Below are 24,239 nucleotides of genomic sequence, written 5' to 3'. Positions count from 1 at the left end.
CAAACCCCCTGTCGCAGCTTGAATTACACTGTGATTAAAAAAAAGAAGGGTTTTAGGAAGGAGAGGTAGAGTTGTCCCCATGGTTACAACCAACAGCAATTTTTTGATACTTATTTTTAGGCTTGTACACGTTGTGTATGAGCTTATATCGTTATATTGTATATTGCTGTATATATATATATATATATACACCAAAGACCATGAAGTAGCTTAATCTTCTCAGTCGCCAGCATGTATAGGATTAGAAAGAACATAGTCTATACATGCATACATACATAGCTGCCTACATACCTTACACTGGCAGTAAATTCTAAACAGAATACATACAGTACATTGACAGTAGTCTATACATCCATACACACAGTACAAATTTGGCTGAGACCACTCTGGTAGCGTATACAAGTTACCTTTTAAGGGTCAAAGGTTAGGTGTTCATGTTAAGGGTTAAAGGTTATGGTTTCATGTTAAGGGTTAAGGTTAGGTGTTCATGTTAAGGGTTAAGGTTAGGTGTTCATGTTAAGGATTAAAGGTGACCTTGCCTAGTCGGGTTATTGGTGCTAAAGGTTGGGTGTCTCTGTAGGTGGGGACTTCTTGTCATTCCTGAGAAAGAAGAGGGATGAGCTGAAGACAAAGCAGCTCGTGAAGTTTGCTCTGGATGCCGCAGCAGGGATGGCCTACCTGCAAGCCAACAACTGTATACACAGGTAATACGAGTTCAACTATTAAATTAATCAGTCGTTAACATGATTCATGTCACTGCAAGCCAAAAACTGTATACAAAGGTTATTCATGTTCATCAATAATATCAATCAATAATTAATGTGTATAAAGTCTCTTACATTTACATTAAAGGCATTTAGCAAGCTGGGTACCGCTTTTATCCAAAGAGACTTGCAACAATTCATTCAAATTGTGTGTGCTTTAGTTAAAAGCAATTTGATATTCAATAAACCCATTTTGAGCTCTTCCGATTTATTGAAGTTAAAGATAGAGGGTGTTGGTTCCCACTCATCTCTGAGGAAGTTGAAGGAATAATAATATGATTCCTGCAGATTTGTGGTGCCTCACCTGTGGGTTTTATACCTTGAGACACTACGGGGCAGCACGCCAACACTAAGAGGTGTAGTTGTACGATGAACCTCAGCTGGCTGACATGCCCAGTCTCCTCGACTGTTTGCCTTCATCCCAGCGTGCCGTAAGGGAATGTGTCCCTTCTGGCTATGATATGATCTATATTGATACGGTTTCTTGGTCTTTCAGGGATGATATTAATAGCGTTTGTTTCTTTTTCTCCCTCAGGGATCTGGCTGCCAGGAACTGCTTGGTTGGGGCAGAGGGGGGCGGGGTTGGTGGGGGTGGGCGGAGCTTCAGCGGAGGAAGTGGGCGAGACATCCTGAAGATCAGTGACTTTGGAATGTCCCGCCAGGAAGACGACGGGGTTTACTCTTCCTCTGGCCTCAAGCAGATCCCCATCAAGTGGACCGCCCCCGAGGCCCTCAACTACGGTAAGGAGCCTTAACTACAGTAAGGAGTCTTCACCAGGAGCCTTCAAATTCAGTAACACCTTATCCATTTACATTTACATTTAGGGCATTTAGCAGACGCTTTTATCCAAAGCGACTTACAATAAGTACATCCATTATCCACAGTTAGGATCCATAACTTCTTTGTTTGTTTAGTCATCAGGAGCAGCCCAGAGAGTGAGGGTGTTTGTATGGAAGCATATGTGTAGCAAAATTTGTGTGGCAAAAATATATAAATATATGTGGCGATGCAATTTGCAATTCAATAAGTCATTGCATTTTGCAATTGACAATTCATTGTGCAATTTAATAATGCAATTTGAAAATACGTTATTCAAAGTGTACTTTAATATGCAAAGTGACAATGAAATCCTCAATTCAATTTGTTGAAAAAGTTATAACAATAAAAATAGAATTAACATTTTGTCACATTTTTTGAGTGCATTTATTCAAATGGAAAGAGTTAGTGCCCCTGTGATTGCAATGCACTTCACCACGCTCCGCAAAATTCAAATTATAGGGTGTTTGTTTTGTCTTTACGTCTATGAGTGACGGTGGTTGTTTCGTTTTGTCTTTACGGCTATGAGTGACGGTGGTTGTTTCGTTTTGTCTTTACGGCTATGAGTGACGGTGGTTGTTTTGTCTTTACGTCTATGAGTGAGGGTGTTTGTTTCGTTTTGTCTTTACGGCTATGAGTGACAGTGGTTGTTTTGTCTTTACGGCTATGAGTGAGGGTGTTTGTTTCGTTTTGTCTTTACGTCTATGAGTGAGGGTGTTTGTTTCGTTTTGTCTTTACGGCTATGAGTGAGGGTGTTTGTTTCGTTTTGTCTTTACGGCTATGAGTGAGGGTGGTTGTTTCGTTTTGTCTTTATGGCTATGAGTGACAGTGGTTGTTTTGTCTTTACGGCTATGAGTAAGGGTGTTTGTTTCGTTTTGTCTTTACGTCTATGAGTGAGGGTGTTTGTTTCGTTTTGTCTTTACGGCTATGAGTGATGGTGGTTGTTTCGTTTTGTCTTTACGGCTATGAGTGAGGGTGGTTGTTTTGTCTTTACGGCTATGAGTCACGGTGTCTGTTTGGATCTTCAGGGCGGTACAGCTCAGAGAGTGACGTGTGGAGCTTCGGTGTGTTGCTATGGGAGACCTTCAGCCTGGGGGTGTGTCCTTACCCCGGCATGACCAACCAGCAGGCGAGGGAGCAGGTTGAGAAAGGTGAGTTTCAATTAGATTTCGTTCTTAGGGTTTTCCGTGCTTAGCGTTGCCGTCAGTGCGGCCATCTGACGCAACTGCTTGCCCCCCGTTGCTAGGCTACAGGATGTCCCGCCCTGAGCGTTGCCCAGACGACGTGTTCCGCATGATAGAGAGATGTTGGCGCTACAGCGCCGAGGAGCGACCCAACTTCTCTGAGCTTCAGCGGGACCTCGCCGCCATCAAGAAGAAGTGATGGACCTCTGAACTCTGAGCTGCTGCAGGACCTCACTGCCATCGAGAAGAAGTGATTGACCCCAGCACCCCTCACACCGACCCACCTTCTCTGAGCTGCAGCGGGACCTCGGCGTCATCAAGAAGTGATGGACCCCTAAACTCTGAGCTGCTTCAGGACCTCACCGCCATTAAGAAGTAAAGGACCCCTGAACTAAACCCAGCCTCTGACCCCTCCCACCTCTACTGACACTTTGAGTGAAGCTAATGCTGAATAACACAAAACACGAGCTAACAGGATCACTGGTGTTAGCCGCAAACTGTTAGCCACTAGCTTTGGATGCTAACTGTAAGCCACTAGCCTCTAGCCGCTAGCTTCTTGTCACTTGCTGTTGTGAAGTAAAGGTAATGAGGGATTAGTAAGTAGTAAAGATGAACCTAACTAACGAATGAGACACATATAATCATTGTGTTCCACCACAATCAAAAGATAAACACTAAAAAGGCTAATGTAGAGAGAGGATGGAACGAGAGGCATCCATGATACACCATGTTTCCAGAGCTCCGGAGAGCAGGCCCTAGCAGGCAGTTGCTAGAGGTAATTTGGAAATAAAATGATGAATATATCAAGGGAGATAAAACTATGAACAACGCTAGGAACAAAATACAGCTTTTGATTATCTTACTACACCCTCAAACAACACTCACTAGCTGTTAGCCACTAGTTGTTTGGAGCCAACTGTTAGCCGCTAGCCATTTCAGGGAAACACTAGCTTATATGAAGAGCAAAGACAAAACCTTGGAGGAAGACCTCCAGTTGACTTTGATCAAAATAATTATTGCAATAGTGGTTGTTTAGTACTTCCTTTAACTAAATGTACTAAATAACTTTGTTTAATTGAAACTACTTAAGTACTTCCGTTAACTGAAACTACTAAAGTACTTAATTTAATTAAAACTACAAAATGACTTCCTTTAACTGAAGGTGGGAATATGTTTAAAAGTATTGCCCTTGGACAGAAGGATTTACTGTCTGGTGAGAGGCTTGGCTTGATAAGGAAGGCAACCATAGCTAGCCGCTTTGGCAGCTTAAGTAATGAAGTGGGCATGCTGTTACTTCTGCTGACAAACCTCTCCAGGAAGGAGAAACTTTTGCTCCCTCTCCTTGGCTCACTGTAGACTACCAAGTTTGGAAGCACAGAACTTTGATTGGGGACTTCCGCAAGCTGGCGAGCTACCAATATCGGTTTCTCCAGCATTCTCACAACTGTTTTTATATGTTTTGTATGTTCTGATTGTTTAATTATGGAAACATAAATCTATCTAAAAAACCTTGCCAAAAATTATTAGACATTTTTAACCCTAAAATGTTGCCAAATGTTAATTAAATGTGGTGGGTTTTTTTAATCCAACAAACATAAGTTTGTCAGATAAACTTGACAAAGCAGTGTTAGTTCAAGGTTCAGGCTTTTTGGCCTTTTGTTATCCTTCCCTGGGTTAGACAAAAGCATTGAGATCAGTTCATTGATCCCCCAGTAATTAATCATTACGTGTGTATATCCAGAATAAACTATGTGAAGAGAAATTCCCAAAACGAAAATTTGGCTTACTCTAGAAACATTTACGTCAGCCTTATTTTTTTTTTCCAAATGCCAATTTATTATTCCCCTTCTTCAAATCAATTGTGATGAGAAGAAATGGTTATTCTGAACAAATGTGTTGTAGTAACTGCGGGTAAAATAAGCTGCATTCTCATTTTTGGAATTCAACATTTTAATGTAGGATATTCCAGATATACACACCTAAATGGAGTCATGTTTGCTATATCTGGAAGGTGTATTAAGTGGAGTTGTGGAGCTAATGCTCAGGCAACTTTGAATTGACATCAGTGCCCATAGGCTTACTGTGTAAGTAAGGGGGTCACTGAACTGACGGACAGAAAAGTGGTCTCGCTGCTCTGGTCCAACCCATGGAAGGAACACCAAATGGGTAAACAAGCCTAAATTCTCAGCTAACCCTGTAAGTGACCTTATTTTACTGCCGTGCTTTGAGGCCACACCCCCTTCCCAATAACCACACCCCCAACCCTCTATTCCGAACACACACCGAACACTAGCCCTCCCCCCTGACCACACCCCCTCTCAATCGGCTCATTAAATATGTAACAAAATTATATTTCAGTTATTTTTTATTCACGTTGGTTTACTTTGTTTGATTGTTTTAGTTCTTTAATGTGTAACTATATATTTTGGGGCGGGGGAGGGGGGGGTTCTACAATTCAATAACACTTATTTAATTTAAGTGATTTCAAAGTAAATGTTTTGCTTCTAACGTGAATCATTTTTACTAAATTTCCAGGAAAACGTGAAAAAAACGATTGAAAAAACGACTGTTACAGTTTTTTTAATTCTGGGAAAAAAATGAATTTTATAAAGTTTATATTTTGTGAATATCATTTATGTATTTTATATAAATTTGATTAGATTTTTAACATTATTGTTTGTTCTTACTAAAGAAAAGAAAATATGTAAAAAAGTGTACGTTAAAAAATGTAATAAAATATGTAAGGTTGTAATCTGTGGCTTAAACTGGCGGTGGTCTGATCACATGGCATCTCCTTATGCAAGATGTGATCATGTGATTCAAATCTTTATATGTCCATGATTTGAATGAAGTGCAAGATGCACTAAACACTTTCCTGCTACTCAAACCCAGTTTTAGCAGGAAAACATCTGTCCAGCAAATTAAAATTAAAATTCCATTCGAGGCATTAAAACATCGGGTTCTAGGGGCCTTGGTATAATAACAATTATTAGTATAAGTATTATTACTACTGTGGTATCTCCAAACTCCCCTAAGTTTGTCCATGGTATATTCATTCAGTAATTATTACATTATACAAATTCATTAAATGATAATAGGAAGATGATTTCCGTGAAAGTGGTCTTTGCGCACAAATCTGTAGAATTTTTGAGGGTCATATGGTTTTGCGTTTAAATCTCGATCACGGTCATTCAAAAACCCATAGACATTTGACCGAGGGAACCGGAGCCTCGGAGGCGGGACTTATTCTTCAGAGGTCTATAGAGCTGGTAAGTCCCGCCCCTTCGGCTAAACCCCAGTGGACCTCTAGGTTGAAAAATCGTTAATGTGAGAAAAAAATTATTTTCTGGTCCCGTTTGAATTGTGCCATGAATGTCAACATATGTTGTCTGTGAATTTTTTATATACTTTTTCATGTTAAGAGTTTGAGTTGCACATAAACTCTGTAGGTGACGAAGAAGTAAAAGCTGCGTCACGTTTTGAACTACACACATTTTCCATCTAGTTTCGACTGGCTTTTTGCATTGTCGGTGCTGTTAAAATAGCATTTATAATCGTTTACTACTTTAACGGCACAGACAATCCAAAAAGCCAGTCGAAACTAGATGGAAAATGTGTGTAGTTCAAAACGTGACGCAGCTTATACTTCTTCGCCACCTACAGAGTTAGTTATGTACAATCATTCAAAAAACCCATGTTATTTCCCATGGACATTTGACCGAGGGAACCGGGAGCCTCGGAGGCGGGACTTATTCTTCAGAGGTCTCTTGCTAGTTCCCAGAGTGACTCGCTGAACAATTTCAAATTGTGCTCTCGCGAGAACTCTGGATTTCCAAAGTACTTTATACTTAGGAATGTGTGTAAATGTTAGCACAGCTCTGGCCATGCGTACAAACCAAATTTATTGGTAATAAATTACTCCTTTGTCTAATTATTAACAGACCTTGCTCTCAGCAGGGAGCGCGTTTTCAAAGATCGCGCTGCTCTGCTTGTTGCAGACGTCTCTGTGGGCTGTGAGTGACTCCCAACCTAATTGAATTAACCGCATCAGTCACTTTTTTCCCATGCAGCAAGCTTTCTTTTATTTGTAATGCTTCCTGCACTAAGTTAGCCAAAAAGTAACTTTTGGTTTAATTCAACCTCGTTTATGAGCGTTTCCATTTTAGTGTTGGAGAAGTGTATTTTCTTCGCTCTCTGTGCCTTTATAGCGCTGAGGGGGAAAACACATTCTCATGGTTGATAAAGGAATGCGTTGAGACCTCATCCTCACCTTCAATCCGCCTATCCGGGGTCGGATCGCGGGGGAAGCAGCTCCAGCAGGGGGCCCCAGACTTCTCTTTCCTTGGTTTCCTTGGTAAGTGGTAAATTAGATTAATACCGATTTTTTTTGTACTTAAGATCATCATACATTTCATTCTTAAGTGAGAATTTAGACCTTTTCGACGCACGGTTGATAAATGAGGCCCCTGGTTCCTCAGGGACTTAACTGGCCCCAGCCGAACAGGCCGGACAAGAGTAAAAAAAATAATTTAAAAAATCAGCAATAAAATTAGGTGCATTACACCGTAGGTGATTGCCCCTAATAATAACAATAATTATTATAATTATATCAATGTATATATAATGTTACTCCCAGGGGCGGAAGGGCGGAACAAACCGCCAGTGTACCGGAAGTCTCGTGATGGTCGCACCCAGCAGTCAGCTGATCGACGGAGGAGACATCCGGCCCCACAGCTTCTTCCACACCGACCGTGGAACTTCTTCCCCTGCTCGACGTCTCGTTTCCCCGTACACATCTCGCCCCTAGAGCCGCCTCCTCCCCGGGGGATAAGCCGGCCATGGCCCTCATGGACCTGGCCATGCAGGGGCTGTCCGTGTTCGGCCTCGGCCTGTTCTGCGTGCTGTGGCTCATGCACCTCATCTCCATCATCTACGTGTGAGTGATGCTATCTGGTGCTAACCTCACCGCTAATAGCACTATGCTATTATTATTATTATTATTATTATTATTATGATTATGCCTGATGCCAACACCACTCCTGTTATTAACGATGCTAACTCGGGGCACGTCAGCTGCTAACTCTGAGGTATCGATGGTCACCTGCTGGTCTTAGAGCTACGCCCAATCCAACCGCGTTGATACCGGCATGTAACGGTGGGGTTACCGGCATGTTACTGTGGGGTTACCCGGCATGTTACTGTGGGGTTACCCGGCATGTTACTGTGGGGTTACAGGCATGTTACTGTGGGGTTACCCGGCATGTAACGGTGGGGTTACCGGCATGTTACTGTGGGGTTACCCGGCATGTAACGGTGGGGTTACCGGCATGTAACGGTGGGGTTACCGGCATGTTACTGTGGGGTTACCGGCATGTAACGGTGGGGTTACCGGCATGTTACCCTGAGGTTACTGTGTGGGGTCACCCCCCTATGTAACGGTGGGGTTACCGGCATGTTACTGGATGGCATGTTATCGTGGGTTTTACTGGCATGTTACTGTGGGGGTTACGAGCATGTAACTGGGGTTACTTGCATTTTACAGTGTGTCACGTTACTGTGGGGTGACCGGCATGTTACTGGGGTTTACTGTGTGTTTACCGGCATGTTACTGTCTGTCATGTTATCATGGGGTTAACGACGGCATGTTATCGTGGTGTTTCCGGCATGATATTGTGGCGTTACAGTGGGGTTTCCAGAATGTGTTGGTTACCCCCCGCGGCAGCTTGGAGTGTTTCTTTTCGTAAACAAAATGACTAATTCCTTCCTGCATTTCCTCCTCGGCAATTCCTCCTAGACATATGATGTATCATATGACCTCGACTTACCATAACGACTAACTTTTATACATGGATGGTATTCTGTCTCATTAAATCGGTACGGTAAATACATGAGGTCTATAAATTTGTGGGTGAAACTGCGTCTCAATGGGCATAGTTATTGTATACCCTCATATATACATATATGACAGCTCATTTCTGTCTTTAATGTATACCATGGCATATGTTGTATGGCTCACTCCAACTGGTGGATTAAATGATTCTTATTATTACGATCTTGGTAGACATCTCTGTCAAGAGGTGTTTAAGCAATCAGAATATTTACAGTTTAAATTAAAAGGTTTAACCGTAACACAGTGTTGTAACGGATCAGTGATCCATTCGGATCCCCCCCCTCCACAAATCGGCCAGCATGTGAACCACCGATTAATTCCATGGTGTGAAACACTGATTTACTGCCACTGTAACTTTTTAAAGAGCTATGAACCCAAAACAGTTTTTTTTGTTTTAAACGTGGTGATTTCTCTTCGATGATCGTCAACATAGTAATCTAGGCCCTTTTGTCACTGTTACTGAAATAAGTCCCCAATTTAGTATGTAGGCATTGTGCCATATGAGAACGAGAGTACATCAATCATGGCCACACATAACCAACATCCTCCTGGTATGTCAATGGCGGCTGCCAAGGCACAACAACTTTTCAATGCTGCATTTAAGCAGCCCTTTGCTGCGGAATCAGACCATGCTAAAGCTAAAACCAAATCTATTGGGATGTTTATCGCTGGAGAAAAGAGGCCATACTCCATTGTAGTAAACGGAGGCTTTAAAAATATGGTGAAAGTGCTTGAACCACACTACAAAATCCCTTCTCTCCTCCGCTATAGTATGAAAATCTTGCCAGTTCTCTATGAACATGAAAATCTCATGATTGTCTTCAAAATATGCAAAGCATCCTTTGGCGCCCTCACCACACACGGTTGAGCTCAAGCCAAGGGCAACAGAAAGCTACATGACTGCTCACTAAACCACAGCCAAGTGGGAGATATGAAGTCTGATGCTATGGACATGCCCCCGCTATCAGAGTCATACTGGCACAAATCTGGCACCGGTGTGAAACCGCATGAGTGCAGTAGCAGAGTTGAAGCTAGAGATACCAATAGCAATATTCCGGTCGCCCCAGATAACACCACGAACCAAGTAAATGCCGGGATTGATGCTGTGCTGGGGTAACGGATAGCTTGCTTTGTACATGTAATCAATTTAGCATCACTAAGGGGAATCTCGGTGAACCAGATGGACCATCTCCTTGGGAGGATGACCAAGGTGGATTTTGGGTTCAATGGGGTCTTGCAGATGGTGGCCAACCGTGCACCGATTGTCAATGGGATAAGAACGCCTTCGATTGTCTAACACTGAAGAAGTATGTACTGACAACAGGGAATGTACTTTCCCCACAGGATCAGTTCTTATTACAGATTCAATGGACGCAGTCAGTCCCATTGACAAAACAAGTGCCCTATTTTATTTTGCACCCAAGCAAAATATCTCAAATCCTTAAAGACATGGTAGCCCACTGCATGAATTTCAGTAAAAGAAAAAGGAAAGGGTTTGTGAGACAAATTGACTTCCAAAATATAAAACCTAACACCTTGGCAAATGTGGTTAACAGCTGTAAATGCGAACTCCAACCCGTGCCTTCAGGCGCACCGTTGCAAACCATTCTGACGAGCGCGAACCATTGACAGTGGATGAAATCAAGCGAACGTATCGTATAGTTCATAGTGTGACATGCGTAAACCAATGGTGTAAACATAATCATAGATGACGCCACAGGTTTTTATATAAAAGAACATAGCCTATGTGTGTATGTATGTAGGCAATTTATATTCAAAATAATTAATAGTGTTTTATTGTACTTGCATTAGTTGTTTGAAGAGTAAAAAAAAAACGGTCTGACCTAATGCAAGTTTACAACCGGCAAGTTGGTCGGACTAAAAGGGAAAAAATATATATATATATATTTGGGTTGGTCACAGTACACTAATGATTGTGTGTCACATACAGACTCTGTCAAGATGTACAAATTTGCAGATGACACAACATTGGTAGGGCTTATCTCTAAGGATGATGATGACGCAAGGCCCACATGCAATGAAAGGGCATGAAAATCCTGCAGGATGTAACTCATCCTGCCAACCATCTCCTTAGGATCCTCCCATCAGGTAGCAGGCTGAGGGCTATTAACACAAAGAAATCCTGCTTTTTAAATAGCACATACTGTAGTGCAATTTGATTTTTAAATAGCTCTCCATCTTTGCACCAATACCTCAGGGAAGTCGATATGTTTTAAACTGTATTCTATTCATGCTACTATGCCACATTATTATGTGTATATATATGTATATGTGTGTGTATGTGTATATATATGTGTATGTGAATATATATATATATATATATATATATATATATATATATATATATACATATATTCTGTTTTATTTAAATTTTAATTTTAATCAGTATCATCCTGTTACATTCGCACTTATAACTTATAACCTGCACTTTAGGTGAACTTCCACTAAAGTCACTTCCTACTTTTAGACTCTTGCCTATGTAGGGACGAGCCATGAATGAATCATGTATGTACTTATGTCTCATTTATGGTCTTATATCTATGCCTATGTCTTTGGCTTCCTATTTTTGTGTGGTGTTTGTCTTGTCTGTTGTATTGTAGAGCACAGTGCAGCAAATTCCTAACAACTTCTGTTGTATGGCAATTAAAGTATTCAATCTTGAATCTTGATCCCCTAGCATATTCTCAAAAAACGATGAGTGATCTTCTGGGAAAAACGGTCCCTCCCAGGCAGTTTGATTCAGTCTGGGGTTAGGTTTTGGATAGTGAAGCTTATGTAGGATTGAGCAGGCCTACATAGACTGGTAGAGAGTTCAGTAGAGGCAGCAAGCCATGTGCCTTGAGCCACACTTTTTCACCTTGAACCTGTTGTACAGCTTTGGGATTTCAGTCTTGCAAAACAATGTTCTTGATGGCACTTTGTGGTGAAAAGGGATGCGGCTACAGAGTTTCCGGGCTCATTCTCTAAAAAGGGACTTTGATACACAACTGTCTTTGAACAATGGTTGCACAGTGAGGACAGTTTAAATTGCAACATGCAGACTAGGGACGGAACAGAAGTGAAGTTACAACAGAGACGCACCAGCTTGAAATGCTGTGCATCATCTATAGACATTTTTACACTGCCAAATATGCACGTCTTATGCACGCCTTTCTCCCGGGCATGGTCCGCACGTTTACACTGCCCGAGGTAAATTGCCTGCTTGAGCTAGCACCCCAATTTACCCTCCCGGACCCTACACACATTGGCGGTTTCATTCTGATGTAAATGCAATTAGACGGCTCCACCATTCCAGAGGCGGGTCTTGGGTAGAGGGGTTGCTGCATTGTCTAGACAGAGTCAACGCAGCGAGATCAACATGAGTTCTAACCGGAGAGACGGTGAAAAACATGAGCTGCTGATCATCATGGGATAGAAGGTGATGCAGTCGCATACAACGAAGACGGGGAAAGATGGTGCGATCTACGAGAAAGACGCAGAGGAACTGTCCTTACGGGACTTTTGTCTGGATAAAAAAACAAGTGCCCAACAAAATAAAGAATATGTTGGCGTGTTTGCACTTGTAAATAGATAATCGCGTTTGTAGCCTACACTCAGATGTATGCACATTCTTTCATGCCTCAAGTCTCTTGAATCATAAAAAAAAAAAAAACATTCGTACTATGCAAATTAAGAGGTCTACTCTCCGTGCGCAGCCCCGCCTTCTCCAGTGAAGCAAGAAAGCCCGCTCTGTGAAAACAGGGGATTTTACCCCCTCGCGTTTACACAGGAAAGGCAGTGAAATGGCTGGGCATGCCAAGCCGTGACCGCTTAAGGCTTGGCAGTGTAAAAAGGCCCTAAGCTTCAATGCTCGGGTGATCGAGCATTGAAGCTTTAGATCTAACCCAAAACTGCCTGCTGTCTTTCATCAGTGTGGGAGTTGTTCAGATCCACAAAGCATGACCAGGGGGTTGTTCAAGACAACGGATATCAAACATGAATAAGAAATTTGAAAAAAGTTGCGGCTAAAGGTGCTATTAATATCAGCCCGATGCGAATGTGGCATATTCCTATATAATCTCGGCAGTGAAAGACGGATGGATTACTCGACCTATGGGGGAAGGCATGGTGTCGATGGCGACGGGCGGGCTGTTTCTCTTTAGGGTCTGCGGCCTGTCTGCTATCTGTGTGTCCGATAGTGCCAGAGTAGATGTCTGGGGGAGGCTGTAGTTTCGCTTCCTCTCAATTTTTTTCTCTCTGTTTTTCCCAAAACACTGAACGTTCCACTCTGCTGTGAACGTGGGGGGGGGGGGGGCATCTTGAGTGCTTTGTGTTCTCTACTTAATCAATCTAAAGCAAAGTCAAATTTGTCTCCCCATTTTCTTTTTTGCTGACCCGAAATAAATGATGTGATCCATGACTCAAGGCGGTGAATGATCCAAAGCGTGAGTCTGGTGATCCGTTGCACCGCTAGTTACCCTGGTAAAGGGTGAGGGATAACTCTCATCCTCTTCCAGGTAAGAGATAGATTACCCTTTAGCAGGTTTACCATTTACCAGCTAAACCTCTTACTAGGTTAGTTAACCCTTTAACAAGGTTTACCCTGTACTAAACCCTTGACTAGGTTAGGGTCAACGCTTTACCAGGGTTAGTCCAGGACTGCTACCCAGCTGCATGTCTGTTGTTAACTGGTGTGTGTATGTGTGCGTATGTTAGACGGCTCCACCTCCACCAGCGCCACCCAGAGCAGAAGCAGCCGTACTGCAAGCTGCCCGCCGTCTCGCTGCTCAAACCCCTGAAGGGAGTTGACCCCAACCTCATTAGTAACCTGGAAACCTTCTTCACCCTGGACTACCCCAAGGTACTACCTACCCCACTATCTAAAACCAAGGTACTACCTACCCCACTATCTAACACCAAGGTACTACCTACCCCACTATCTAACACCAAGGTACCACCTACCCCACTATCTAACCCCAAGGTACTACCTACCCCACTATCTAACACCAAGCTACTACCTACCCCACTATCTAACACCAAGGTACTACCTACCCCACTATCTAACACCAAGGTACTACCTACCCCACTATCTAACACCAAGGTACTACCTACCCCACTATCTAACACCAAGGTACTACCTACCCCACTATCTTAACACCAAGGTAGTAGCTACCCCACTATCTTAACACCAAGGTACTACCTACCCCACTATCTAACACCAAGGTAGTAGCTACCCCACTATCTAACACCAAGGTACCACTAACCCCCAGCTACATTCAACCCTTGACTAGCTATGCCGTACACCAGCGCAATTATATAATTTTGTGTGTGTGTGTGTGTGTGTGTGTGTGTGTGTGTGTGTGTGTGTGTGTGTGTGTGTGTGTGTGTGTGTGTGTGTGTGTGTGTGTGTGTGTGTGTGTGTGTGTGTGTGTGTGTGTGTGTGTGTGTGTAGTATGAGATCCTACTGTGTGTCCAGGATAACGATGACCCTGCTGTTGACGTTTGCAAAAAGCTTCTGGGAAAGTATCCCGCCGTGGACGCCCGGCTCTTCATAGGTAGGACCTCGTCCTCCTCAGTTCAACTGGTCTGTTCAACACCTCTTCTGTGATACGATCACTCATCATCAACATGCATTCACAAGTGTCCAAAACCCCTACACGGTCCGACCAGATAACTAACTCATCAAACCACGGCCCATGCTCTGATCAGATATTGCCATTAAAATAAAGACTAGTTAACTGCAACATCTCATCAATTTGTATGCACGAGAAGAGAAATGGATTCCACACCAATGTAAGTTTGAGGGATTCCTTTACTTTTGTAGTCAACAGCGTTTTACTCTGAATTTCTCTTAACAATTTGCATGCAACAAGGGATCCTTGAGTTCCTACTCAAGTGTCGGGTGTAGTCGCACAATCGGTGAGATCTTGTCATAGATTTCCGTTAACGCTGTTGACGACTGCTTATGACGACTGCTTATGACGTAGCTGAGTCTTGAAGGGTTGTACCATTTTGTAGGGGAAAAATTCCCCTTGGCCCTCTGTTTTTAAGGGGCAAGTCGAAGCCACTCAAAAACCAGGGGTAGGACTAAAAAAGAGAATTTAGATTGGGCCTATATCTCAACTAATTAGGACACCATCCCTACTATCACCACAACTACCTAGAACATTATCTATCCCCATACTCCTTGTCTTCAAGTCTGTGTTTTTGTTTCCTAGTCTAAGTGTCCCTGCTTCCTAGTCCTAGTGTGTCCTTGTCTCCTAGTGTGTGTGTGTGCTTGTCTCCTAGGGGGTAAGAAAGTGGGCATCAACCCCAAGATCAACAACCTGATGCCTGCCTACGAGGGTGCCAAGTACGGCCTGGTTTGGATCTGTGACAGCGGCATCAAAGGTAAGGACACGCCCATTTCCTATACTACACTAGATTTCATCTGAGCTTGTTAGCCGTTCGGACACGCCCACCTCCCTGTATGCGTGTTCCTGATCACGTGCAAGTGGCGGGCAAGACCGTGCCCCCCCCCCCCCCCCCCCCCAGATTAATCGAATCAAGCGGAGCTCACGTCGGCATATTCCTCAAATCTGCCATTAGTTTGTGATTGTGTGACACGTGATTTTATAAATTATTTGTCTTTTCTTAAAACCAAAGAGAAAAGTGACCACGCTCTCCGATACAAAATATAATGTTCATGGCCCTGGCAGGTGGTCCTACACCACCTGTATACACAGGCTGAGATGTGGTTAGCGCTGTGATTGGCGAAGATGTGACAGGCTGAGGTGTGTGTGTAGCGCAGTGATTGGCTAAGATGTGACAGGCTGAGGTGTGTGTAGCGCAGTGATTGGCTAAGATGTGACAGGCTGAGGTGTGTGTGTAGCGCAGTGATTGGCTAAGATGTGACAGGCTGAGGTGTGTGTAGCGCAGTGATTGGCTAAGATATGACAGGCTGAGGTGTGTGTGTAGTGCTGTGATTGGCTAAGATGTGACAGGCTGAGGTGTTTGTAGCACTGTGATTGGCCGCAATGGGTTAGCAGCTCATTGTGGCAGTATCCCAGGCTTTATTAAAAAAAAAAAAAAGATTATTTTGATCAATATTGATATCACGATTATTTACCACGATTAATCATGGGGGGGGGGGGGGTGTTGCACTGTACATGCTCGCTTTTATTGAGAATGAGGAGTCACGTGACTTTGGGGGAGGGGAGGGGTTTGAGCCCTACCGCCATGATGGCATCCACGGCTATCGGTTGCCAGGGGCGACGTCAGAGCGGCATAGAGACAGATGAGGAAATACGCAACAGAGACGCAGGAGACTTTACGAGATAGAAATAAAGAGTGAAGGGCAATTTCCACCAGAACCGTCACGGAAGCGGCACGGCAATAAAAACGTTTGCCAAAGACATTAGAAACCATTATAGTCAATGTAGGCTATTCCACTGGATACGGCAGCGGCACGGCACTACTTTTTGTTGAAAGTTGCCGGTTCGCAGCCGTGTCTCAGAACACTTTTACAGCCATTCAGTTTATGATCTTTATTCATTAATTGCGCCACGGCCGAAATGACGCGGATATTCTCTGATATTATGTAAGCATAAGCACCGCGGAAACCACTGCTGTCAAAAGACGCTGATCCATTTTCACCGTTGACACGAGTTGCTCTAGTTCTACCTCCACGGCCCTGCAGCGGGCAGTTATCGGACTAGATTGTCCTATAGTGTGTGGTGTTCAGTCTTGTGTTCGTGTTCATGTATTTGTATTTACGATCGGAGAGCAACAAATCGGCGGAGATTCTCTTTATGTGTGTGGTGTACATCCGACTCAAAAATCGCATAAGATTAAAAAATCTTGTAGTGTGGGGCAGCCTTCAGTGCGTTGTCCATTTAGGGAACCTGACAAACTGTAGCCCGCTGTTCTTATGGTTTCCTCGACGATCGTGTGAGGCATTGGAGTAGTTTTTAACGCAGCAGTTATTTCCAGGCATTGTTAAAACTGTACAGAATTGCAACAACCTCCTCTGCTAGCAGCTACCGTGTCAACAATAACGCAAAGCTCAGCTGCACTCGGAGGGGCGTACCTTCCAACATGGCGGGAAGGGGGGGGGGGGGGGGGCTCTGTGCCGTGACGACAACTCCTCATTCTCATATTGAGAATGGGCGTGGGCGGGGCTCGTTTCTTTTTTGGTTTTCTTTTTTTTGCGGATGCATTATTTAAAAAAAAAATGTGGGTGGGGAGCACGCATTTGAAATATCATGAGAACACTACATGTCATCGTGGGAAGCCAATATCGTCATCGTGATATATTGTGCAGCCCTAGTTACACCCTACCACCCTAGCGAGAGCAGGGGCGGAAGATGACTCACCTGTGATGGACACGGTTACTGACCCTGGAACGAATTCGACTATGAGTAAGGAAAGCATGTCGGTGGAAGCCACTAGTTCAAACTTAACTGAGAAGAAGCTGCAGGTGTGTGTGTGTGTGTGTGTGGCTGGCAGAAGGTTACTACTCGGAAGGGCCTGAGAATCCATCAAGGGAAAATGAAGTGCTTGGTAGAGGGAACACAGGGAACCCGCATTGATAGCAACTTCTTAAGGAGTGCATCGAGTCAGTCGGTTTGAAGTCCAGCGACGGGAAGTAACCCGCAGTTCGCAGGACATCAGCACCCCTGATGTGGAGGTAGAGTCAAGCACTGAGGCAGAAAGAAAGGCCACCCATCCAAAGAGGGAGAAGATGAATGGGCATAGGCCTGGGGTCAGGTGGCCAGGCTCAGCAGAAGGTAGGACATGGGAAGATGTCCCACTTGATAACCCCAATGAAATGCTGCATACTGCTGTTAGTTGGGCCATTTGTCTTGTGTTTTTCACCAGTGGTTGGTAGCTTAGTGGCCAGCGTGCTTGTGAGGTTGGTTTTGGCAGGGGCTTCTGAATGTGTAATTTCCTTGGATTTTGGCACAAGGGATTATAACATCTGATCCTGTGTATTAATGGAGAAAAAAAAAAAAGTGACCGGCTGCGATGTGTGTTCCAGTTAAAGCAGACACCCTGACGGACCTGGCCAATCAGATGACAGAGAAGGTGGGCTTGGTGCACGGCCTGCCATACGTCGCTGACAGACAGGGCTTCGCCGCTACGCTGGAGCAGGTGAGCGGTCACAACCAGCTGCTAGCACAAGGACCCATACGCAGAACTAGTTATTGGTAGTACAAGCACAACTAACTATTAAACAAGGCTGGATATGAGCATAACTAGCCACCAGCACAAATAGCTAGTAGCATAACTAGCTGATAGCGCGGTACTGACACAACCAGCGATTAGCTAGTATGACTAATAGTATCATCTAGCTGCTAAAACACCTATATTTTGGCACACCTTTTATGGATGTGCACAACCAACACTTTCATGGTGGAATAATGGGATATAGCAAATAAAATATGATCCTGATTCGGCAACCGGTTCAGTAATGAACTCCTTGCAGGTGCCAAATGAGGTATAAATGATCCTATTGGCAATGTAAAATTGATGATCGACCATGGTGATTGATGACTTATTGTCATACAATAAAATAAAACCGTTTTTTCAAAAAGGGGGAATTAAATGAAATTATACAATGTTTGGGAAAACTGCACGTTTAATATGCCTACTAAAAGCGTGGGCTGTTTGGAAAAATCAATATCTCTATCAAAAGTGCATGGTGCACATAATGCCTTTCTCAGAGGGGAGACTATTTCTGGTCTCGACTACCTAACGCCGCAACGACTAGTAAGGAGAATCCCTCATCTGTGACGTGTTCACATTTTGTTCGTCATGTGTACAGGTGTACTTTGGGACGTCCCACCCGCGCTCCTACCTGTCTGCTAATGTGATGGGCATCAAGTGTGTGACGGGCATGTCCTGTCTAATGAGGAGGGACGTGCTGGACCAGGCCGGGGGCCTCGGGGCCTTCGCTCAGTATATCGCTGAGGATTACTTCATGGCTAAAGCAATTGCCGACAGGTACGCTCACACCACTCACACGTATGGGCAGGGCCGACATACTGGGGGTGTAAGTTGGACAGGCTTGGGGGGGGGGCCAAGGCAGAGGAGGGGGCCATGGGAAGTTTTTACTATTTTTGCTATTTTTTGTGTTGTTCAAATAGTTTAGTAACATAACTAAATGTCATGATGAATATTGATCTAAATGCAAGCTTAGCGTATTAGTTTAATAAATTGGTATATTATTGTGTTCCAAAAAAGTAAAGACTGCTGTGACTACTCTGTGAACACCCCTTGCAAAAAGAGCAGAATGGTTCAGTCCACACAGCTGATTTCACCGTGATTCGCACCTTGCTTACGTTCAGACTTTTTTATCTGGATGGAGATGCGGCAATATGTCACAGCCACAGTTAAAGAAATTGAAGTCTGGCTGTCATTTTTTTGGCAATTTTTTAGTAAGATATGAAAAAATAAATATTTTAAGTTTTATGCCTTATAGTATTAAATATAAAAATATGTGGGCGGGGGGAACCTCTGGGGTCTACTGGGTGTACCCAGATGCACACATTTTCAGCCGCACACACTGTACAACGCATACAAGACATATTGGATGGTGAGCTCATGCTAGAAATGCTAACAAACTTCCATTGTTTTCTATTATTGTTTTTATTATTATTTTAAAGAGGTTGGAGGTTTGCCATGGCAACGCAGGTGGCAATGCAGAACTCGGGCTCGTACTCCATTGGTCAGTTCCAGTCACGAATGATCAGGTGAAAAGTTTCAGCTCACTAACGCATATCGTGTACAATAACTGCAATCTAGGTTTGTCAGTGTGTTGAGCTACTGCCTCTTCCTCTGTGTGTGTGTGTGTGTGTATATGCCTTAACTTATTTTGTTGACTTACCAGCTGTTGTGTTTCAAGAAGGACCAAGCTAACTACCTGTATTGTTGTTTCTAGTTAGGCTAGCTTACTAGCTGTGTTCATTTTTTTTGATGGTCTTAATTTACTTGCAGTGTTTTTTTTTTTCTCCAATATTGGCTTAGCTTACCAGCTGTGAAGTTGTGTTCCTGGATGGGATGACCCAAACTAGCTGTGTTTTTTGTGTTTTCAAGATTGGCTCAGCAACCACAGTGTTGTTGTGCTTATAAATATGCTAAGCTAACTAGATGTGTTGTTGTTGCGTTTCTAGATGGGCTAAGCTGCGCATCAACATGCTCCCGGGTACGGTGGTGGAGCCTATCTCAGAGTGCTTCGTGGCTAGCCTCCTCATCGGCTGGGCTGCGCATCATGTCTTCAGGTCTTTAACCCTCAGCCTCCAGTTCTAACCTTAGTTTGTTCAGGTCTGAGATGTATCTTAACCACACACACTCACACCTTGGTGAACCACACTGACCCTTTTCTGAAAGCTATATGCCGTGATATCTGTAATATGGCGTTTTGCCTATCTTACCCAGATATTGTTGAATTTGTTTAATTGCAAATTCGTCACGTGCGTCCAGAAGGGGGTGTTCACTGGGTAACTCTTTTCTTTTGGTCAGCCTCTTCCACTGACTTGAAGAGTGACAGTAGCCTGGCTCCTGTTCACGGGAGGGGAAAACACAAGAATTCCAACGTGTGTTAAAATAGTGGCTCATTCAAAACGAGTGACGTAACAATATAACAAGATTGTTGTTGTCGGTGTGCAAACACAAAGACAATTCTGCACTCTTTTCAACTCTGTGAGTATAAGGCTATCTGCCGTAAGTGATCTGCTGATGCACAATGATATCATCAGCTGCTACTGGCTGGGTAGTCTACCTCAAGGGTAACCGCTTAGCAGGGCCACTTCGCAGATATGTCATTCTTTAAACCCCATTAACATATCTGAACCACACTAACCCTTTACTTAACCACACTAAACTCAAACAATTAATCGTTAACTTAACTTACCAGTTTCTTCACCAAACTAACCCATGTCTTACGATGATGGTGATGTAATCTTCTAGGTGTGACATCATGGTGTTCTTCTTCTGTCATTGCCTCGCCTGGTTCATCGCAGACTATGTCCAGCTACGAGGAGTCCAGGTACCGGCCCCTCATAGTTATAAACTATTTCTAGTTATTATCTAAAATTGTAATCTACAGTTAATAGGTGAGTGCTGCATGCAGCTCTCAACTATTGTTCTTCTTGGGCTTTATTCTTTCTTTCTTTCTTTCTCGCTACAAACTTTGGGACCGTACACCTACAACTAGAGACTCCATTCCACTTTTTAAATGTTCTTATTAGCTTGGAATCGCACGCATACCACTCATTTTGAAATATTTATTTTTACAATGGGAGGATGGCGAAGCCGTCCGGCCATTCTCTGACACTTCAACTACTTCAGACTTTGCAACTTGGTCAATTTCTAACCAAATCAACACAATTGTATCTTCAAATATATGTAAACAGAATTTCGATCACGTCATGCTATCTACACAAACGATATGTCATATGAAAGCTGAGACGCCAAGGAGTTCAAGCACGATTGAGCATCTTTCTTTTTTCATTAATACACAGGATCAGATGTTATAATCCCTTGTGCCAGAATCCAAGGAAAACACATTCAGGAGCCCCTGCCCAAACCAACCTTATAAGCAATGAAACCAACCAACCAACCAGAATGATTTCAACAGCAAATAATCGCGTAATTCAAAACCAAAGTGAGTTGTATTTTCCATCCCACAAAACAAACAAAAGCTTACTAGACTAATGTGATGGGGTAGGGGAAGAGGCAGCCAAACAGCTCAGTCGCTCTCTTCTGCTGGATGAGAAGTCGGCCGTCTCATCCACCAGACCCAGTTAAGATCCATAGTCAGGATCTACAGGGCTCATCTAGCTGTGATCAGGTGATAACAGGAGTTATTTGGTAATGATTAATTGTAGTCCTCAAGGAGTTGCTGTGTTCATGCATTCAGACTGGCGCGCTACATGTGACCAGTCCCATTGTATTTGAAGCAAATATGGATGGCCTTGGGTAATAAACATCCTCTCCGCCATTCTCTGGAATTTTTCCTTTATGAATTGAAAAGCAAAAGAAAAAGTGCATTAAAGGTATTTTTTTATTCTTTCTTTCTTTCTTTCTCGCTACAAACTTTGGGACCGTACACCTACAACAATTTTTCACCTAGAGACTCCATTCCACTTTTTAAATGTTCATATTAGCTTGGAATCGCACGCTACCCTTACCCCAGCCTGTGACGGTTCAGATGCACTTTGGCCAGACACCCTTTTGGAGGAAGTCTCTGCCTTTCCACCGCAGAGAGGACTCTCTCAATTATGTTCTGCTGACATTATTTAAAACCCCAAAAAGTACCAGGGTAGTACTTTCCAAAGCACAGGCACTTTGGGCATTTTCAAACCTCTGCAGCCGCAAACTGACTAGTTGTTTTGTTGACTTCGACGTGCAGTAAATCACACACACACACTCCCGTTGTACATCCATATTGGTGAACTACATTCATAGACCTAGAATTATCGCTTTCTTTGATATGCATTGATCATGAATCTCTGTAGCAGTTAGCCCTACCAACCAATATTTACATGCACTGTATTTTTCGAATAAAGGTTGGTTTTGAAAACAGTGTATGATATGCTATGCCATCACACAGCCAGCGATGGACTTCTTTTAGTTATCAAACAGGGAACCTCTAAAGTGTTTGTCTCCGATAAATGGAGGAATTAGAGAATTCTCCAAATGCACACGAGGCCCCCGCTTATTATAATCCCCTCCATCCACGGCCACGTCATATGCTATGCCGCTTTACACTTGGATTAAAAAGTGCAACTCTATTATGATTGTGCACTCCTTGAATTTCCCCTTGGGGATCAATCAAAGTATCTATCTATCTCTCTATCTATCTACTTTAAAAACGTATGATGTTGAGGTGAAACAACCCAGTAATCTATGTCTGGTGTTGTGTTTCAGGGCGGGGCGTTGAGTTACTCTAAGCTGGACTACTCGTTGGCCTGGTTGATCAGGGAGTCTTTGTCGCTGCACATCTTCCTGTCGGCGCTGTTGGACCCGACGGTCAGCTGGAGGTCCAGCCGCTACCGCCTGCGCTGCGGCGGCACCGCCGACGAGATCATAGACGTGTAGCAAGCCCTTGGAGACCACCAAGACGAATATGTTTAATATATAGAGGACTTTTTCTCAAAGGTTGTTTTTTTTTTTGTTTGTTTTTTTAAACACACAAACCAGGATGTAAGAAAATGTGATTTTAGTTTAAGTTTTTATATTGGTGTGTGTGTGTGTGTGTGTGTGTGTGTGTGTGTGTGTGTGTGTGTGTGTGTGTGTGTGTGTGTGTGTGTGTGTGTGTGTGTGTGTGTGTGTGTGTGTGTGTGTGTACAAATTTGTATTATTAATATTTATGTTTTATTGGTGCTCTTAGAAACTTGGAGAAAATGAAAGATTCAGAATCCGTTCAAATCTTTCACAAATGAAAACAATTTGAACTGTTTATTTTTTCATACATTTATAAACAGTTTGGTGTACAACTTTTACATGTGACAAGATTGAAGGTAAAAACAAAATTGCAATCGCCTTTTTTTTGTCTTCAAATTAGTTTGGATGTAGTCATTGTGAACAATAAAAAAAGGAATTATGATAAATGTATCATTCCAAATAACACTATTTGTAGAAATATTTTAATTTGATTTCTGACATCCAAATTGGAGCTGGTTAGAACTTCATAGAAATTTATTTATTTATTTAAACATTTCCATTTTTGATTAAAACAAGAATTGATTAAGAAATGTGCGCAAAATAGGAAATAATTTTAATTAATGAGTTTGAGTAGGTTGAATTCTTTGTACAAATTAGATTGTATGGAATGTTTTTTTTGTAACATTTTGAGTTAGTTACTATGATTAAAAGAAAATGTAGGAAATGCAAAAAATACTTTTTCCATTTGAAATAGTTGGATGTTTTCCTTATTTTTATCTTTTATTATGGTGGGATTCTAATAATTCAAACATACGTTGAAAAAATATATAAAATTTGGTTTTCTGAATAAATTGCAGGATTGTTTTTGTAGTATTTTTGTTCTATTGTTTTCCAAGAAACATTTCCTCTGCCTGTGTTTCTACAGATGTGATGTTGAAACTGTTGGGGCTGAATAAAAAAAAAACAAAGATGAAACCCATCAAAAAACAGTTGTTTAAATATGTCTTCCTTCACATTTTATAATTTTGATTATGCAATTTTTATTTTACTTCAATGTTTCCGGACGCATCTTGGACTTTTTCATAATAAAGAGTACTAACTGGTTACTGGTAGCACTTTAAAATATGGGTACATTAATTGACCATAACTAAAAAAGTTAAGTTAAAGAAGACTGGTTACTGAAGTAATAAACATTAAATAACAGTTATCTATTGGTCAAGTAATCATTTACTTATTGTGTTGGTGTTAACAAGGGTTATATTCTTCTTTTTAACTGAGGCAGTAATTTATACATTATCCCTACCCCTAAGCTCATGCAATATATATAATGCTTATTTCTGCATTAACTAACGTTTATTAGTGGTAATATTTGGCCAAATTCACACAAATTCAGGGCAAGTGAGGTACAGAGCTGGCTAGCAGCCAAGGGATGATTT

General features: G+C 42.6%; 2 protein-coding genes across 4 annotated transcripts in view; both read left to right on the top strand.

Annotated features, from left to right (window-relative positions):
* Window positions 1-5,477, top strand: part of fer (fer (fps/fes related) tyrosine kinase) — a 15,315-nt gene extending 9,838 nt beyond the window's left edge. Inside the window, exons 10-13 of the mRNA XM_084483242.1 lie at window positions 581-704; window positions 1,300-1,505; window positions 2,610-2,732; window positions 2,828-5,477. Coding sequence (XP_084339368.1) covers window positions 581-704; window positions 1,300-1,505; window positions 2,610-2,732; window positions 2,828-2,964 — 590 coding nt within the window. The 3' untranslated portion in view covers window positions 2,965-5,477. The remainder of the gene's footprint in view (window positions 1-580; window positions 705-1,299; window positions 1,506-2,609; window positions 2,733-2,827) is intronic.
* A 1,317-nt stretch (window positions 5,478-6,794) lies between these two features.
* Window positions 6,795-23,775, top strand: ugcg (UDP-glucose ceramide glucosyltransferase). Of its 3 annotated transcripts, none has more exons than XM_084482843.1 (11): window positions 6,795-7,119; window positions 7,411-7,701; window positions 13,372-13,516; window positions 14,132-14,210; window positions 14,944-15,045; window positions 17,675-17,787; window positions 18,461-18,639; window positions 19,302-19,388; window positions 19,809-19,916; window positions 20,605-20,683; window positions 22,567-23,775. In XM_084482843.1, the coding sequence occupies exons 2-11, from the start codon at window positions 7,604-7,606 to the stop codon at window positions 22,735-22,737; spliced, it is 1,161 nt and encodes a 386-aa protein (XP_084338969.1). In that variant the 5' UTR covers window positions 6,795-7,119; window positions 7,411-7,603; the 3' UTR covers window positions 22,738-23,775. The 3 variants fall into 3 exon arrangements, with proteins under 3 accessions (XP_084338969.1, XP_084338967.1, XP_084338968.1); XM_084482841.1 differs by having other exon boundaries at window positions 14,108-14,210; XM_084482842.1 differs by having other exon boundaries at window positions 7,402-7,701; window positions 14,108-14,210.
* The last annotated feature ends 464 nt before the right edge of the window (window positions 23,776-24,239 follow it).

The sequence above is a fragment of the Micromesistius poutassou genome, assembly GCF_964030765.1.
Source record: "Micromesistius poutassou genome assembly, chromosome: 18".
Taxonomy (NCBI): Eukaryota; Metazoa; Chordata; class Actinopteri; order Gadiformes; family Gadidae; genus Micromesistius; species Micromesistius poutassou.
The sequence above is the reverse complement of the archived record's forward strand: the minus strand, read 5'-3'. Positions and strand labels throughout refer to the sequence as shown.

Coding starts and splice junctions, on each gene's coding strand:
- ugcg (XM_084482841.1), top strand. CDS start 7,604: ATGGCCCTCATGGACCTGGCCATGCAGGGGCTGTCCGTGTTCGGCCTC. Junction 14,211..14,943: donor GGACGCCCGGCTCTTCATAG/GTAGGACCTCGT, acceptor CTTGTCTCCTAG/GGGGTAAGAAAGTGGGCATC. Junction 17,788..18,460: donor TCGCCGCTACGCTGGAGCAG/GTGAGCGGTCAC, acceptor TCATGTGTACAG/GTGTACTTTGGGACGTCCCA.